Genomic DNA, 17,680 nt, shown 5'->3' with positions numbered 1-17,680 from the left:
TTTTATATTTTTATACTTACAGGTGTGCGTTCAAGTCATTTCCGAGATACGGTGAACCTAAGGCAGGATTTTCTAGGCAATATTTGTTCAAAGAATGTTTGCTTTCCCTCCCTCTGAGGCCAGCAGGGTATGGCTTCTCAAAGGTCATGTATTGATTTGCCAAGATTGAGTGTGGGATTGAACCCTGGTCTTCAGATTCATAGTCCAAATGCTTAAACCATAACATTGTACTCGCTCTCTGTCTCCTAAGTTATCCCTTTCAAGAGCAGAGGATAAATAGTGCCAATAAACAGATATTAGGTTGGCACTCCTCATTGAATGTATAGTTCAGTGTAATAATTAACATTGCAACAGACTTTGCAAACAAATAGTTGAGGCAAAACCAAAAGATTATTTCTTCTGAATTTGATCTGATATCCTTAGCTAGCATTCACAATATGGGGATCCTGTTTCATGTCTTTTCTCTTGCCACAGAAAAATCACACATAGCACATATTCATGGAAAATATTTATTTCATTAAAGTTAAGGAAAACTGTTCTTGTGATTACAATGTTGCATCAAAATTGAATGTATGAATGGAATCTGTGATGGATTGAGTATACAATCCAATGATTCCCTTAGCCAGTGGTTCTCAACCTGTGGATCCCCAGGTATTTTGTCCTACAACTCCCAGAAATCCCAAGCAGTTTACCAGGATTTCTGGGAGTTGAAAGTCAAAACATCTGGGGACCCACAGGTTGAGAACCACTGCCTTAGATTGACAAACACTTGTCAAATGTTTCCTTCACCTCTTGCTCATTATAATGGACTGTTCTTTGCGTTGCCTGAATTATTTGTTATTCTCAGGTACACATGAATCTAAGTTTCACATGAGTGCTTGGTATTATTTCTTATGTTTCAACACAGGGACCTTTAGCTATATTAATTTCAGTTGATCACGTGCATGTTTGTCATTCAATACTTGTGATTCTGCAGCTAAAACATCACCACAACTAAGGAATGTCACCGTGATCATAATCCAGGGATCCACCGACCAGTGGGATTTGGACCTACATTTTCTGAATAGCTGCCATCCATTCTGTATGCTTTTGGAGCTCAGGGCAATTCATTGATATGTTGCTATGCCTGCCAATATTCCTCTCACTTCAGATAATATGTATATAAGAAATGTATGTCAATATTACCAGCAGAGAAAGAAAACCACCTTCCACAAAAATGAAAAATGAAGAGTTCTAAAAATCCAAGAAGAACAGGCAATACCTTCATTGGAGATCTTCCAGCAGGAGAGGGGGAAACTGAGGTGAGGTGTCGAGCTGGTGATGCTGTAAAGAAAAACAAGTTTGGATGAATCAGTTAACTTTTTCTTTACTTTACTCAGAAATATAATATTCCTTAATCTATACACATAATAAAAGTGAAAATATGTATGTGTGTATGTGATTGGGGTGTCCACTTACACAGACAAGCTCCTGCCTCCACAAACAGCTATAACTTCCACTGCTCAGAACACACCAATGGCCTCCCTCCAATTACATTGCAGGTTATAGTGAGTGTTGTAAACATGCACAAGAGCCATACTGCCCATCACTCAAGTGTAGACTTTCATACAGGGACAAATTCATCCTAGATTTTATATTTTTCCTCCACCACAGACATCTTAGTGGTTCTTACTCTCACCATTGCTGTGGAATTTTTATGACCCTGCCCACTGCCTCTCCCTTAACATTTTTCTATTCTTTCATATGGCACACAACAAACAGAAGACTAGATCAGAAACTGAACATACAAGAGAGGTTTGGGGAGAATTCACCATGATTTATAGGAGTTGTAGGTACTGGGATGTATAGTTCACCTGCAATTTAATCCTATCCCTTGAAATCCCATCTGGAGGTCAATATGTTAAGGAAGGCTTCTATAGATGGATGGCAGATGGATGGAAAACATACACACAGGCATATATAATCAAGCGAACAGGTTGGTGAATTCTAATGATTTTGTCTGGGCTTTTACTTTCCTGTGTTCCTATTATTTTATCAAGATAAGTAACACGGGAGCCATTGGCTGAATTCATTGCACCCCTCCCCCAGTCTGAACTTGGATAGCATGCCAGTAAAAAAATGATGAAAAAAGGAGAATCACATTCTTGGAAACAGTTACTTATCCATTACTAGATTGTTAGTCGCAACCCAATATAAATACTCACTATCTTTGCTGACTATCTCTCTGCTGGGCTCTGCTGGCTTTCTATTGGACTGGGAACCATTGAAAGCTGGCTAATCTGAATAGTCATTATGGCAGGAGTCCATATCATTAACTCATGTCCTATGATTAAATCTTGAGCTTTAAGAGCTCAAACAAGCACGTTTTCTAATGGGAATAGTAATCTAATAGTAATCTGAGATGGCTTCATTCAACAGGTTGCAGAATGTGCTATCTGTACCTACCAGTTTGCATGGGGCGTGGTGGAACAGGAGGAGACATTAGTTTTCCACAGTCTGACATGTTCCTGGCCTCCTTCCCACTATCTAGGCTCCAGCTGCTGGGAGTGCTGTTTACAGCTGCAAAATAATAAGAAAATGGGCATCAAGATTCCAAACTGTTGAGAGTTAACATAGAACAGCTGGTCAATATATCTCTGATTTGAGATCATCTAGATATGCTTTAATATCCCACAGGAATGTCATACAGTGGCAATTGCTATAATTGCCAATCTGATTTTTTCCAGCTGTATTGGGACTACAGTTTCCATTACAGGAGTGTAGTAAGAAGTACTACATGTTAAACTGATTATGTTCCATAATAACTTATACTTTGGTGTGCACAATCTTTACGTGATGCCTTGATTTTCATGGTACTGCACTGCTGCATATTTGGTGGGAACAGATCAAGATATTTTACAGGAGACAAGAACAAATGACAAAATCAAATACTTACCTTTCTCAGGACCGGACAAATTAGGATCACTTCTAGGCAAAGCGCCATCTCCAATATGATTGTACAGTATTCTCTAAAAATTCAGAAGAATCTATTTTTAAAACAGCACTTTCATCAAATGCCAGTGTTTGCCAAAGTAAAGTTAAATGTTGGAATGACAGCTATTAAAAAGAAAGGAAGTGCATATTAAGTTAAAAACAGCTTAAATGTGGCTAGATGGCATGGATTTTCCAACTACAAATTGTAAGATGATGTCTATTAAAGACAAAACAAAACTGAGAAGCAAAGCAATATTAAGCCTCTTCTCTGCTGAAAAACAAGCAGTAATTACTCCATAAAAAGATATGATATGTTTTGAATAAGATTAGTACAAAGGACAAATTCTACCCTCCTTAAAAAAAACAAATTAAACTATAGTACAGGAATGGACAAAGTGCTGCTCAAATCTTCTCTGTCCCAGTGTTCCCCCAAGTTAAAAAACATTGTTTCCAGAAGCCTATTATATCTATTTTCTAGGTGGTTCATTTTTTTTCATTTTAAAAAAGCAAGCCAAGCTCCTTCCACTCCTCATAGTACATGATCCATGAAAACCTGCCCAACCTTAAAAGTAACACCAGCTCTGCTTGAAGTGGAGTAGTATGCATCCCAATGCAACTATAGAAACTCCTGAAGTATGAAAAAGGTGATAGAGAAAAAAGTTTTGCTGTTTTGCACAAGCCCTCTAATTGTTTCTCTGCTTAACAGAATTTATCTTTATCCTATTTTGGGTACACTCTAAATCAACTATGAGGGTTACCTGAAAAGTAAGGTTACAAGGCAAGTAGCTTTCATGGGGAATTTTCATGGGGGAAGTTGGTATCATTGCCATGTAGCGGGAAGCCAGCAGAAGCTTATCGACAGGCATTGTGGTGAAGGTTAGAGGTGAGCATCTTCATTCCGGTTCCCACTAAGTGTGAAGTTCGTGCTGTAATATGCTACCTAAATGCTAAGGGCACAAATGCCACTGTGATTCATTGTGAAATTGTTTCCGTTTATGGAGAGGACGTAATGTCAAGACAGCATGTGACAAAATGAATACAGAATATATTGTGAGACCATGAAGAAACTCTGCAAAGCCATCCAAAACGAACGTCGTGGGATGCTGATGGTGGGAGTCTGTTTCCTTTATGTCAATGCACATTCACACACCCCTCATGCAACACAAGCGTTGTCAACTTCATTGGTTGGGATGTTTTAAGTCACCCCTCTCACAGCCCCAATCTCGCACCCAGTGACTATCATCTGTTCACTAAATTGAAGGAACACTTTGGTGGAAAACACTTTTCAGATGACAATGAGGTGAAAATCCAAGTGACAAACTGGCTGAAAAAGGCGCGGGGGGGGGGGGGGGGGCTTCTATGACACAGGCATCAAAAACCCATCCCATGGATAACAAAATGTATTGAACTGAATGGTGATTATGTAGAAAAATAATGTAATACCTATGCTACAATCCATGTAAGTTTTCAAATATATTCATTCTTTGTATTTTTTTTAAAAAGTCTTGTAACCTTACTTTCCAGATAACCCTTGTACATTTGACTCAGTGTAATGGAAAAAATTTTTAGGATGTAGTAAGGCCTGACATTGCATGTTTATGTTGCTTTTAAACAATCTCCTCAAAGTGGAATAATCAAATCAAGTTTGTAAAAGCAGCAAAATAAAGCACAGTCTATGACTAAAAACCATTTTATCAATGTCACCAGAAAAAAAATGATTTCTTTTTTGTTCTGAACGCAATTTTGAGTCAAAAGACACACAAGTCCAATTCAGAGTTAATATGTGCAGGAGTACACAACTTATTAACATGTTTATATTGTAACAACCTTGATAGACCTTCGTAAGGACTAGAGATAAAGTTAAAAGGGGGGAAAATGTATGGGTTACAAATGCTAAACTGTTACTCATGTCCATTTTATATCATGGTCTAGTCTATACTTCTGTCTAAAGCTTTGAAAATCAAAGTTTGCAAATGCAATACTGAACAGAACTAAAAACATAGTGATTTTTCTGTAAAATATATAGGAAGACAAGCAAAAGTAATAAAGTCATATATAAAATGGTGGAAGGAAATTGATAGGCAAATTACCAGTTATCAAAGGTAAATATTAGTTTCATGAGCAGAAGAAAACATGGAATATTCAAGAAAAAAGAAAAGGAAACAATAAAAGACTGCAGCAACTACAGCTAATATAGAATAGATACTAAATGTAGCCCAAATTAGTCTACTAGCAAGCATGGAAGCATTTCAGCTTGAAGAGGGTGAAAAAGACAAGAGTAACAGCTCAGCAAGCGACTTTTTCAAAACAAAAAGCAATCAAACATAATGACAATTTGGTATCAACCATAATGACAATTTGGTCTGATCACCCAACATGTCCATTCATAGGAGCCAAACGGAATGATAATGAGATATAGATACTAGGTAACTAAAGTCACCATCCTATCCCATGCTTATAGAATCTCCCATTCCAAAAACCAGGCAAGTCATTGATGTAAAAAGATTTGGACGTAGTTTTGTGAGATGGAGAAGGATAGAGTTTTGTGGCTCCAGGAGCAGACCTGGAATAGCATGGAAAAGAATGAGACAGACAGGTTCAGCCACCCAAAACATGAAGAAAGGTAGCAATGATAGACGTGTGGCTCAAGTCTTGCTCCTACCTTTAAGTGCCCTCAGTAAATGTCTCCAGTTTTATGACAGTAATGGTTTAGATTTTCAGGTCTATTATAGCATTTTTTTTATTTGCCTGAGATGACAATGTTAGCATCCTATGCTTTTTGGTTCGGAATGCAGCCGCAGAAAGACTCTTTCCTAGGTGTGCAGTGAATCCAAGGGAATGCTCAAAGCCTTTGAAAAATAACTTCATAATCTCAGGTGTAACAGTGTGCCATTTCTCCTATGAGAACCCAGAAGACTTAGCAGTTCATGGTATTCTATGGCACCAAACCCTCCCTTGGATTCGGTTTAAGGAGAGAGGGTGAAAAAGAGACTCCTTGAGTCACTCTCTTCATAATGTTTGTATGAGAAAAATGTTTTGTTGCTACTTACCCTGTCAGGGGCTACTGAGGATGTTGGTAGATTGGGAGATTTTCCTGTCAGGTAAGCCTCTGGCAGAGCAGATACTGGGCCTACATGCTCTTCAACCTCCTTTGGTGAATCTCTGATGCAGCGAGGAATGGAGGCTTCATTCCACTTGGCAAAGCAAGCGTTTGCAGGCTGGGAGCAAAAAGGGCACATTTCTTTCTCTGTGGCATGTTTTAAAAAGCCACTTTACATACAGAACATTTTTCCGGAACCCTTTCCTGCTCCAAAGGTTGGTACACTGAATTCAGCATTTGCCAAGGTTTGCCAAGAAGTTGCTGTCATTGAGCAAGCAGCAGCTTATTGCAGCAAGCAGCAAGTTAGACAACCAGGAGGGACCAAAGCATAAAACTACACAGAACCATGTAAGCAAGTATTCCCTGTTCAAGAAAATTAATTACAAAGATCCAGTGGGTTGGGGGAGAATCTACATTATGTCTAAGTTGAGATTCTTTGAACTAGTATAGTGATCTCCTAACAAGGCCAGAATTCTACAATTCACGGGCAGTTGGACCAACCATTTATCCAAGACTCAGCATTAGAATGAAGTTGTTAATGACATGATATGAAAATAAAATGGATTGCAAGAGTTTTAAGAAATGTTCCAAGGGTAGATGTATTAGTTGAACAGAATGCCTGTTTATTAGAAATGATATATGTAAATGAAAAGGGGTGAGTAGATTGAACTCACTTTAAATTACATTGCAGTATTATTAATTTTAAAAGGCCATTATCTATTAATCTCTTCCATCACAATCTTTCTCTAAGATTCCTTCCAAGGAATTCTAGGAGGCTGACATTTTCAGAAATCAAGCTATGTCCTAATTACTTTCTCTAAGAATAAACTCCTATGCATTAATATTTGCAAAGGACCTCCTGTTAAGTCTGATCTATTGCATCTTCACCAAACACAGAAAAGACACCCAGGTATGAACTGGTTGAAGGATCAATAACATTTCTGCCCCACAGCAGCCCGTATGCTATAGGACCACCACAAAAGGGGGCCCTGAGAACGCCTACCTGTGAAGGCTCAGCAGCATTAGAGTAAATGGCACTACAGGGCCTGTCCCTTGGAGATAGGCAAGAATTTTCTCTGGAATGTTTAAGCTTGTCAGACAACAGAGGTGAGCCTGGAATACAAGAGAAACCTACAGAATCAGTACAATTCTTCCCATCTTTGATCTGGTGGATTATCTTGGTGCAGGCATATAGAGAAAAGACTTTACAGTGGTTCATCTCCCACTGTAGGCTTTCAAACGATGTGATCAAGAAATAGTAGCATCAAGGGCATTCTGTGCCCAGGAAGCCTCCATAAGCTCCTCTACGGAATGAAACACTAACCTCTGGCACTGGATGGAGCAGAGCTGGTCACATTAGGTGAAGCGGAATGAGTGGAACTCAGGCTTGAGGTAGATGGACTTGGCTGGAAATACACAAGAGCCACAAAATCTCAGTATCATGCAACTTGATGATGGAAGCAACAACAACAACAACCACAACCAACAGACATGTTCCGGTTAATGATATGGTACATTACAGCCAAAGCTCAACACATGGGCTTCCAGGAGTTTTTGAACTGTAAAAGCAAAGAGTGTGAAGCAAGAATGATTGGATGATAAGTAGATGGCTTATAGCGCAATTCCAGACTTATCCTCTCAGATGTAAGTCCCTCTGTGTTAGGTGGAAATTATTTTGAGGTACATGTGCACAATACTGCAGCCTAGATTCGCTTCATATTGTTCCGCAACCATCAATTCACCATTGCATTCAGTTTAATGCCCTAGCAAACTGTTGCCCTAGTAGTTCATGATAACAGTGGATAAGATAATGGGAATTTTATGCAACAGAAAGGGACGCACACATTTAATAAAGAGTAAGAGTATGTTCATTTTTTTATTTGTTGAGACAGAATATTTATCTCCTGAATCCCACATCTTAAACACAGCCCAGAAAAGGCTTCACGACAATGTATTTAATGAAATTCTATTGCTCATTGTTAAAACTGTCCTTTGGTGCTGTTATTTTTCAGATAAGCAGAGCAGAGTTTCCAGGCCACACCATTTGACTGAGTTTTTGAAGGACAACCTGGAGTCTCGTGGTGTTTTGTAACATGAGCATTTATGCAGAAGCATACAGGTTGAGAACAGATGGAAGCATGGTGAAACCATTGCAACAGACAAAGTCTGCTTTGAGCATGTTGAAGCTCTGGAAAGAAGAAGTCCTGACTTCCTAATGCTATTAAGTTACAAATCCCAGTTACATTCTCTCTTCATTCCATTTGAAAACTGTAGCATACTGCTTCTATACCCACAATATAACTCCTGCCTATGGAAATATTTAGTGCTAAGGCTAATTTGTTGATATTTTAACAGCAGAAGGACAGCCTTTGAGACAAACTGAGAGAAAGCAGTTTGCTAACATAAGCTTTTTAGACTTAAGTTTATTTCATCACATGGAGATCAAATTTACAAAAAATTACAAAAATTTACAAAAGCTTATGCTATCAACTTCTTTGCCTCCATCTCAAATGTGCTACAAGATCACTTTCATCCTGATGCAGACTAACATGGCTGTGGCTTTGAGTCAGTGTGGATATTAATAAATCAATGTTAATAGACTGTTATCTTATTTGTTATGTTAACAAATTAGTAATTAGTTATACCTTAAAAATGAATTACAACTGGTCACAATAGGCAAAAATTGAGAATCCCATAGATTACTAGCAAAAAGAAACTGATTAAAAGGATATAAAATAACTCAATGTGTTAATGTTGCTATTCAAAATTATTACTTGTAGTGAATTTAGAAAATGATTTCCAAGCTCTCAGGTCATTTTATTGTATTTAGAATTAATTAACCGTTAACTCTCATAGAAATATTTCTTAGCCCATCCTGTGTGTTTCTTCACAATGGTACGCAATGACAGTCCAGTTCAAAGTTATCAAGTAGACACCTATACTAGTATCGTATTTTAAAAGTGAATTATGAGTGGACAGAACACATATTTCCTTTGGAGATATCACTGTAAATTATTTGTTCTCCTCCAGAGATTGTGTAAGTCACATGGGATGCTTTTTCATAATCTTGTGAAGATTTTTATTAGTTTTGTTAGTTTAAAAAAATAAATAAAGTATTACTACCATGTATATTATTTTATATCTTAACAGATATTTTGCATCATAACATTCGTTGTTTCAATGGTCATTACCCAATAGAACCACTCAAGCAGGTTGTGGTTGAACTCCAAAAGAAAAACAAAACAAAAAAATGAAGTTCTTGGTATTTCAAACTTTTCCGTACTACTCCTTGTTTACCCATTAGAAAAATCTGAAGAATAATAAGAATTCATCCAGAGCAGATGAGAGAGCACTTATTACCTGCATGTTGAAAACTTCATCAGAACTTTCGGACTGTCCAGTTATATTGCTGACCTCTGCAGAAGCTTGAGAGGATAATGATGAGGAAGAGTATCTGTTGACAGCTGGGTAACTTAATGGGCTGTTACAAAGACGAGAACAAATGCCATCAACTGGAACACACATTTCAGCTCACCAAATAGCAATGCTAATAATCCAGAAGGAATTTCAGTGTATATATATATGCACAGACCCATCTATTCCTGTATGATTCATATCTATGCCATTTTCAGACATATTGTTGACCACCGCAAAGCTGCCACTGTATAATAGCAGGCTATTCTAGTGGAGTACTATTCAAAGTGAGGGTCCATGGCCCAGTGCCAGGCCCTGATCCATCAAACACCGCAGAAGCAACTGTAGTCAATGGGCACAAATATGGTTCCTATCCATGATACTAGAATAGATGACTATTTATTTATTTATTTATTTATTTGCTTTATTTCTATACCGCATTTTTCAGCCCAAACAGGCGACTCAATGCCCAAGAGAGTTTGGGAATTACCATCTTAAAGTGACTTAAAAATTTATCAGGAGGATGTATCTGTTGCTGACCCTGTCCAAATTTGATGCCTTCCTAACTGTTTTCTAAATACCATCAAGGAATATATCCAAACAATCTTTTACAACCACAGTCTTATCAGCTCATATGATCAGATATCCTTTTCACAACTGTCCAAATTTGGTAAAAATTAGACAATCCCCAAAAAGAAATGGGATATTTTTTACCACTTACCTACGTCTAGGAATTACTCTGGCACCCTCTGGGCTCATCGAAACAGGCATTGAATTTCTAGAGACGCGGGGACTCCCATTTGGAAAATGAACTGGACTGGACTGGATGCATGCAGCAAATTCCTAAGAACGTATTTGTATTTTAAATAACATTGATAAGAATTAAAAATAATACACTGTGATATTTTGAAGACAGATTTTATGTGTGCAAAATACAGTGCTTTTCTCCTACCTAGTATAGTATCTGGTTATAGCAATCCCCAAAAGTGTTTTTTTTTCCAAATGTTTAACAGAAACAATAACACACTGTAGGCTAAAGAAACTAGAGGTTTTCAGTGCTTTGCCTCTGTACGCTCTTCTCTTTGAGATATGAAGTTGGAAGCATAGCAATACAACCATGTAGCCAGAAGATGTCAGCATTTGTTGCTTAATGACTGTATTAACCATGATAGCGCAAACAGCCACCACCATCAGAATGTATCAGTTACAGCTCACAGTATTAGTCCCACCTACCTGTATTCCCAAACTTGATTTCATCACAAAGAACTGGTCCACTAGTTTTTTATGTAATGGCCTCATATCTTGAGGGACAAACTTCTCATGCACAGCTAGTCCAAATTCTAGAATCTGGGCCTTTATGCAAAAAAGCAAGGAGAACGAGGGTTAATTTTCTTTATATTCTTATACTTGTCTTCATATAAATATACAACTCAGTCATTTTATTGATATCTTTCAAGAATGAAGACAGGTGGACGAATGTCAGTGTGCTGGAAGAAGCAAAGACCACCAGCATTTAAGCTATGCTCCTACGCCATCCACTCCGCTGGACTGGCCACGTGTCTGAATGCCCACACCATCTTCCAAAGCAGTTACTACACTCCCAACTCAAGAATGGGAAACATAACCCTGATGGACAAGAAAAGAAATTTAAAGATGGGCTTAAAGCTAGCCTTAAAACCTGTGGCATAGACATGGAGCACTAGGAAGACCTCACCCTTGAGCGTTCTAACTGGAGGTCAGCTGTGACTAGCAGTGGTGTGGAATTTGTCGAGGCACAAATGGAGAGTGAAAGGGAGAAATGTGCCAAGAGGAAGGCATATCAAGTACCCCCTGACCAGGACTGCCTTCTACCTGGAAACTGATGCCCTCACGGTGGAAGAACATGTGGATCAAGAATAGAGCTTCACAGTCACCTACATATCCACTGCAAATACACTACACTTGGAAGGCTATCATACTTGGACAACGAGGAATTGCCTACTAAAAATTATTACACTTGGGAGGCCATCATACTTGGACAACGAGGAATTGTCAAGTGAAAATTATTAACAGCAGTCACTGACAAGTAAATCCCACATCAGGAGGGATGTAAATCCACTTTAAATTTGAGTAGTTTTCAATGAGCTATCAGGGGCAATGGATAGGTTTTGGGAGAGAAGGTTTACCACTTTGAGTATCTCCTTGATAAGAAACTGGACTGAATTCATTGCCAGGGCTAACACTATGCATTCAGACCACTGCAGGGACAATTACAAAGAAGTTTTATCGATATGAGCCAATCTGGAACTTCACAAGAAATTATGGTCTATCATGACATAATCTATTTTCAATATACGTACTTCATGCTCATTCACTACATCCCCTTCTTCTTTGACATATCTGAAATGTGGGGGTTGATGGAAATTTCTATCTGGTTTAAATTAACTAAATTTTAGTGTTACACCCTAAACCTAAAACAGAAATGGGAATCGCCTGATTCTTCAGCTGTCATTTGATTGCAAGTTCCAACAATTGTAAGGGACAACAGGGGTTGCAGTCCAAAGTCATCTGGAGAGCTGCAGGTTGCCTATTCCTGTGCTAAAGACTTGTTATTCTTAACTATCATTTGCCAGAACAGCCGAGCTTCATAAATCAATTTCAAACCACAGATAATTTCAAGGAAAAGACATTTAACATTTCATTGGAGGAAAAACATGCAGCAGTGAATGAACAATGAAATCCAAAGCTTCTGCTCTATTGGAGAAGGGAAGGGGTGGACAATCTTTGGCCCTCCAAATAACTGTTGACTGCAGCTCTTGCCACTCTTTGTCACTGTCTGAATTAATTATAGTTGCCAGGACTTGCTCAAGCTAGTTAGGGCTGGTCTTTAGTGTTAAAGTCCAGAGCCCTATAGCCAAGAAGGCCACCAAGTGGGAACATAGAAATAGTCTGGTAATGTCAGACTCAGAAGCAAGCAGCATCAACATCCCAGCTGGCCCAGATCTACTAGGAAACATTGAGAGGTCAACAGTGCTCTCTTAGTTATGCCATCTTTTCTTATCTTTAAAGATAAGTACTGCACATGCAGGAATATAAAGTATTACGGAGGGTTGTTTTACTATTTTGCCTTTAAAAGGTATTAGCTGTGTGTGTCACAATGAATGTGATACACTGATGTAATACACATATTACTTCATCACACTAGAGAATGAATCCAGTTTAAATCCGGTTTCTGCTTCCTGCAGAATTCTGGGGTTTATAGTTTAGTGAGGCTGTTAAACTCTAGTGTAATGAGACCCCTAGTTGTGTAAAGGATGCTCCCTGTGATATTGAATCTGGAGCTTAAATTACCTAGCTGTATCAATTGAAGGAGCTGGGGGTGGTGACAGCCGACAGGGAGCACTGGCGTGGGCTGGTCCATGAGGTCACGAAGAGTCGGAGACGACTGAACGAATGAACAACAACATCAATCAATCAAACCATGCTGTCCAGTTCAGTTCACTGTCCGTTACAAAAATCCAGAGTTTAGCGTGGGGAAAATGTAAGGAAAAAGGAAGCAGGGCTGACCAAGGGCAAGATGGATGGATGGCATCTTTGAAGTGACTGGTTTGACTTTGAAGGAACTGGGGATGGCCACGGCCGACAGGGAGCTCTGGTGTGGGCTGGTCCATGAGGTCATGAACAGTCGGAAGTGACTGAACGGATAAACAACAAGCTTGTATAGATCTTTGATAAGTTGGGTTGTTGTAGGTTTTTCAGGCTATATGGCCATGTTCTAGAAGCATTCTCTCCTTTCCTTTCACCTGCATCTATGGCAAGCATCCTTAAAGGTTGTGAGGTCACAATATCTGAGGATGCTTGCCAAAGATGCAGGGGAAATGTCAGGAGAGAATCGTTCTAGAACATGGCCATATAGCCTGAAAAACCTAAAACAACCCAGTGATTCCAGCTACAAGAGCCTTCAACAACACTTTGTTAAGTTAATGCTTATGGATTATTATAGATAACCACAAGCAAGCTGCATTACAAGACTACTCTTGGAGTGGGGGACAACCCTTCAGAAACACCAGCATTTAAAGAGAAATGAATTACAAAGAATTAGCTTTCAGAATAAATTATTTCTTAAAGGACTGAATGGACATTGTAATATAACCTTTGTAATTATTTCTTAAAATGCTGCATTGGTCTGGAGCCTCTTCGCTCCTTCACTGAAGCCAGATGGCATCATTCTGACAACGAATTTCAAGCAGCACATTTAAAAAAAAAAAAAAAAGCAAGCAATCACATGGCAAAATCTGCCTGCCACCCACTCTTGCATTTCATTTGTGCTCCTAAACCTGTGAGAAACAGCCATTTTAAAAGATCAGAGAGTTGAGGTTAATAACATTTAGCTTGCTTTCTCACCCCCTATCATTGCTTTCTGAACAGTCAAGAAATCCTGGAGCCCTATGAATAGTGGAACATTTCCATGTTAACACTTTTTCCCAGGCGCATATGTCAATTTTTGCTACAACAGAGACTGACAACCTCAGCCAGAAGAGATAGAACACAGGATACTCGGCTCTTCCTTTACCTGTTCAAGCATCAGTTCTCTCAAGCATGCGATCTTCTCTCCATCCTCTGGGTGAGTCAGGACATATTCCTTTACAAAAAATGCCTGAGCAGAATACAAGGTCATCCATGTTAGTTCAGAGTACAATGTGCTTACAAGAGCTCTCAGCTAAACCTACTGATACATGCTCAATTTACCTCAGTGGCGGTACATGTTTTCACGATGCACTCATTACCATACAGTGAGTCATTCATCTTGAAATCTAAAGGAGCCAGATCTTTGTGTTCTAAAACCAAGACTCTGTTATGAACTTCAGCTTAACAAATGTGCATATTTTATGAAACTGTTCAAAATGATGTTAAGTTTCAGTAGTGCAGGTGTTTGCTATTTTCCATTCCTTCCATTATAAAAAAGGTAAAGATTTCCCCTTGACATTAAGTCTAGTCGTGTCCAACTCTAGGTGATGGTGCTCATCTCCATTCCTAAGCAGAAGAGCCTGCATTATCTGTAGACACCTCCTAGGTCATGTGGCCAGCATGACTGCTGGAGTGCCATTACCTTCCCCTGCAGAATCAGTACCTGTTGATCTACTAACTTTTGCATGTTTTCACACTGCTCAGTTGACAGAAGCTGGGACCTACAGTGGGAGTTTACCCTGCTCCCTGGATTCAAACCACCGACCTTTCAGTCAGCAAGTTCAGCTGCTTAGTAGTTTAACTCGCTGCGCTACCAGGGGCTCCCTCTCTCCATCTCTCCCCCCCCCCCTAGATATATAGGTTATTGTTTAGTTGCCTGACCTAGACAATGTTTATGCTTCTGGGTAGGTGATCACTTTTTCCTATAAATAAAATATAAAGCAAAAAAAAGTGTTGCTTTGTCATTTTAATGTAATTACATGTTTGGGCTCGAATTTTCATTTTCTCATAGTGAAAGTTTAACTCATTTAGACTCACCATATTCCTATTTGAATCTTGTATACAGCTTAAAACAACCAACGAGTAGAAAACACGTTATAAGTAAGTCCAAAAATCAAAAGAAAAATGCACAAACTCTCCTGGCTGAAATTTAGTTTGGGAAAAGCCTTCTATTTGCGTCAATAGAACAGCCTTTCCAAGCACAATTTCACAAAGTATCATGAGTGGGGGTAAGGTTGGAGACACCGGAGTGAGAAGGGTTAAGACCTTCCTTCACATCAGTAGTACCCTCTCTTTAAAAAAGGGTCTCCACACAACTATTACATTTCTAAAAAGCCTCCCTTGCCCACCAGTGTTAGTGAGCAGACCTGCTGCTGTAGGCCACATCTGTCCCAGAGAACCATAGTAAAGTTAAGGCATTCCCCAGGTTACAAACAAGGTACATTGTTTAAGTTTGTTTTTAAGATCAATTTGCATGTAAGTCAGAACAGATATATTTTTAAATGTAATTCCAGCCTCTCTCCCTCTCTCTCTCTCTCTCTCTCTATATATATATATACATACATATATATATATATATATATATATATATATATATATATATAGTTTTATATAGAATAGTTTGTTTTGCTGGCAGAGAACATGTAGAAGAATAACTACAATTCATCCAAAAAAGGGGGTGGTATGGGATAGAGATGAAAGAAAAAATTCATCAGACTGCCCAAGTTCTATGTGTAAGAACAACTTACCTCTTGGTATCTGGCAACTCCACCATTCACAGCTGCATCAATGACCCCATTTAAGCACATTGTGAGAGGGTTAATATTCTGCATCTGTCGAGTCTGACACTGACTGATCAGTGTTCTCAGTTGCTGGTTTTTATTTTCCAGCACTTCAATAGCATTCTCCAGAGGGCTCATTTCCACCTGGAAAACAAAAATGCACCCACCAATCTGCCTATGTGCCAGTTATTTAACATATCATTTGCAATCACCAAAATTGAGCAACAAAATTGGATTCTTAAAGTTTCAGCAAATAGCAAATACATAATTGTTTCTCTCTCCCTTTTTTTTCCTTCAGCAAAATCAAAGATGCTCTGTGTTTCTATGATTTGTTTATATATTATCTTTGGCATTGAATGTTTGCCACTGTGTTTTATTTTGTTGTAAGCCACCCTGGGTCCCTTCGGAGAGAGAGGGTGGACTATATATAAATTGTTGTTGTTGTTCTTGTTGTTATGGATTTCGTATCACAAAATTGAACCTTGAGGGAAGCTAGAATGATATGTAAAGCTTCTGATTATAAAATTACAGGTGGTATTAAAACCAATTTTCAGGGCAATTACAAATTACAATGATATACATTTAATGTGAGCCTTGAGTAATAAATAAGTAGCCGAGCTATCATGCTGCATTACAAATATTAGAAATGACAAGCTTTACAGAATGCAGAGTTGAACAGTGGTCTGTTCTACCCACATACATTGGGGTTCTCCCTTGAAAAATACATGTGTACACTGACACACAGGCAGAAAGGATGGAAAGATCATTCAATTATTGGCTAGGAACTCTGCTCTAGGAACAATAATAGACCAGCAAGGATTCTGTGCAATTTTCTCTTCCTATTCAATGTCCAAACATATCATGCAGGAATAATTCTGTAAAGAAAAATGCTTTTGGAGGAGTGTTTCCAGAAAACATGTGTTTTTCTTGTAAGAATAAATCATTTGTAGCACTTAGGCCATTCTAATACAGAATGAATGCCTCAAGGGCATATTCATTTTGTAGCACTACAGAGAGAAATCTAATTTAATTATTTGTCCTCACATCTTCTTTCTTGTTCAGGATGAAATAGTCACGGATTGAAATCTCTGACACATGCACATACTTTCAGATAAAAACTTCTCATTCTGAAGTTGCACTTAGTTTAGAAGATATGGCTTAGTTCCTTTGGAAATGACCTGAAGCTGTTCAAAATGTGAATCTGAAATTGTATAAATGCATACTGTGGTAAGAATGTAGCAACATGTCTCAACATGGTGCTCTCCAACTGTGTTGAATCACAGCTGTTATCATTGCCCATCTAGTAGGGCAGGCATGGACAATCTTCAGCCCTACCAGCTTCAGTCCTTCAGTGGGAGTTGAATCCAAAACACCGGGAGGATTGAAGTTTGCCCATGCCTGTAGTAGGACCACTGTGCTTCAAAATCAGAAATAGTCATATTCCTACTAAAATAGTATTCAATAGGCACGAGTGTTAACAAACTGAAGTATCTGATATGGAACATACAACTGAAGTCTGGGTTAAACGCTGATGTTAAATCCAATTGTCCAACTAGAGTTAGTCTTAAGAGATTCCACTGATTCAGTGGACTAATTCTAATCAGGATTAAAACACACAGATTTTGAACTTGCAATTTATAATTGGCTAGAGATCCCAATGTTATGAAGTTATTGAACTATGTGATTCATTTTTTTAATCATAATTGATGACTCCATCTACTGAAGCATGTTCATCTAATAAATCAAATACACACACACTAACCTTAGTATGTAACTTATTTATAGAAAGGAGAAATCTTCATTAAAATAAAAGAAATGCATAAGGTTGTCATACAAAAAGCTATTCCATGATTAAGAAGGATCCTGAAAGCAGATTATTGGACAGGTCTCCTAATAGAACCTGAATATCTTGAATTTCAGATCTCAAAATAAATATATTGAGTATTAACTGTTTATAACGTTATCT

At 38.4% G+C, this 17,680-nt stretch overlaps 1 protein-coding gene across 10 annotated transcripts in view; it reads right to left on the bottom strand.

Moving 5' to 3' along the window:
* The window catches only part of DOCK4 (dedicator of cytokinesis 4), a 314,593-nt gene that overhangs the window by 3,868 nt on the left and 293,045 nt on the right, over positions 1–17,680 (bottom strand). For 5 of the 10 annotated variants that reach the window (XM_060777634.2, XM_060777635.2, XM_060777636.2 and 2 more), the window contains 11 exons: positions 15,682–15,858; positions 14,040–14,123; positions 10,721–10,840; positions 10,209–10,330; positions 9,434–9,554; positions 7,398–7,479; positions 7,077–7,186; positions 6,024–6,191; positions 2,936–3,008; positions 2,446–2,559; positions 1,262–1,323 (listed from right to left, as the gene is read on the bottom strand). In XM_060777634.2, the coding sequence (XP_060633617.2) occupies positions 1,262–1,323; positions 2,446–2,559; positions 2,936–3,008; positions 6,024–6,191; positions 7,077–7,186; positions 7,398–7,479; positions 9,434–9,554; positions 10,209–10,330; positions 10,721–10,840; positions 14,040–14,123; positions 15,682–15,858 (1,233 nt within the window). Of the gene's footprint in view, positions 1–1,261; positions 1,324–2,445; positions 2,560–2,935; positions 3,009–6,023; positions 6,192–7,076; positions 7,187–7,397; positions 7,480–9,433; positions 9,555–10,208; positions 10,331–10,720; positions 10,841–14,039; positions 14,124–15,681; positions 15,859–17,680 lie in introns of those variants that run through there. The other 5 variants (XM_060777638.2, XM_060777639.2, XM_060777640.2 and 2 more) reach the window with 3 other exon arrangements.

The sequence above is a fragment of the Anolis sagrei genome, chromosome 5, assembly GCF_037176765.1.
Source record: "Anolis sagrei isolate rAnoSag1 chromosome 5, rAnoSag1.mat, whole genome shotgun sequence".
Classification (NCBI taxonomy): domain Eukaryota; kingdom Metazoa; phylum Chordata; class Lepidosauria; order Squamata; family Dactyloidae; genus Anolis; species Anolis sagrei.
Note: the sequence above shows the minus strand (reverse complement) of the source record. Positions and strands in the feature narration are given on the sequence as shown.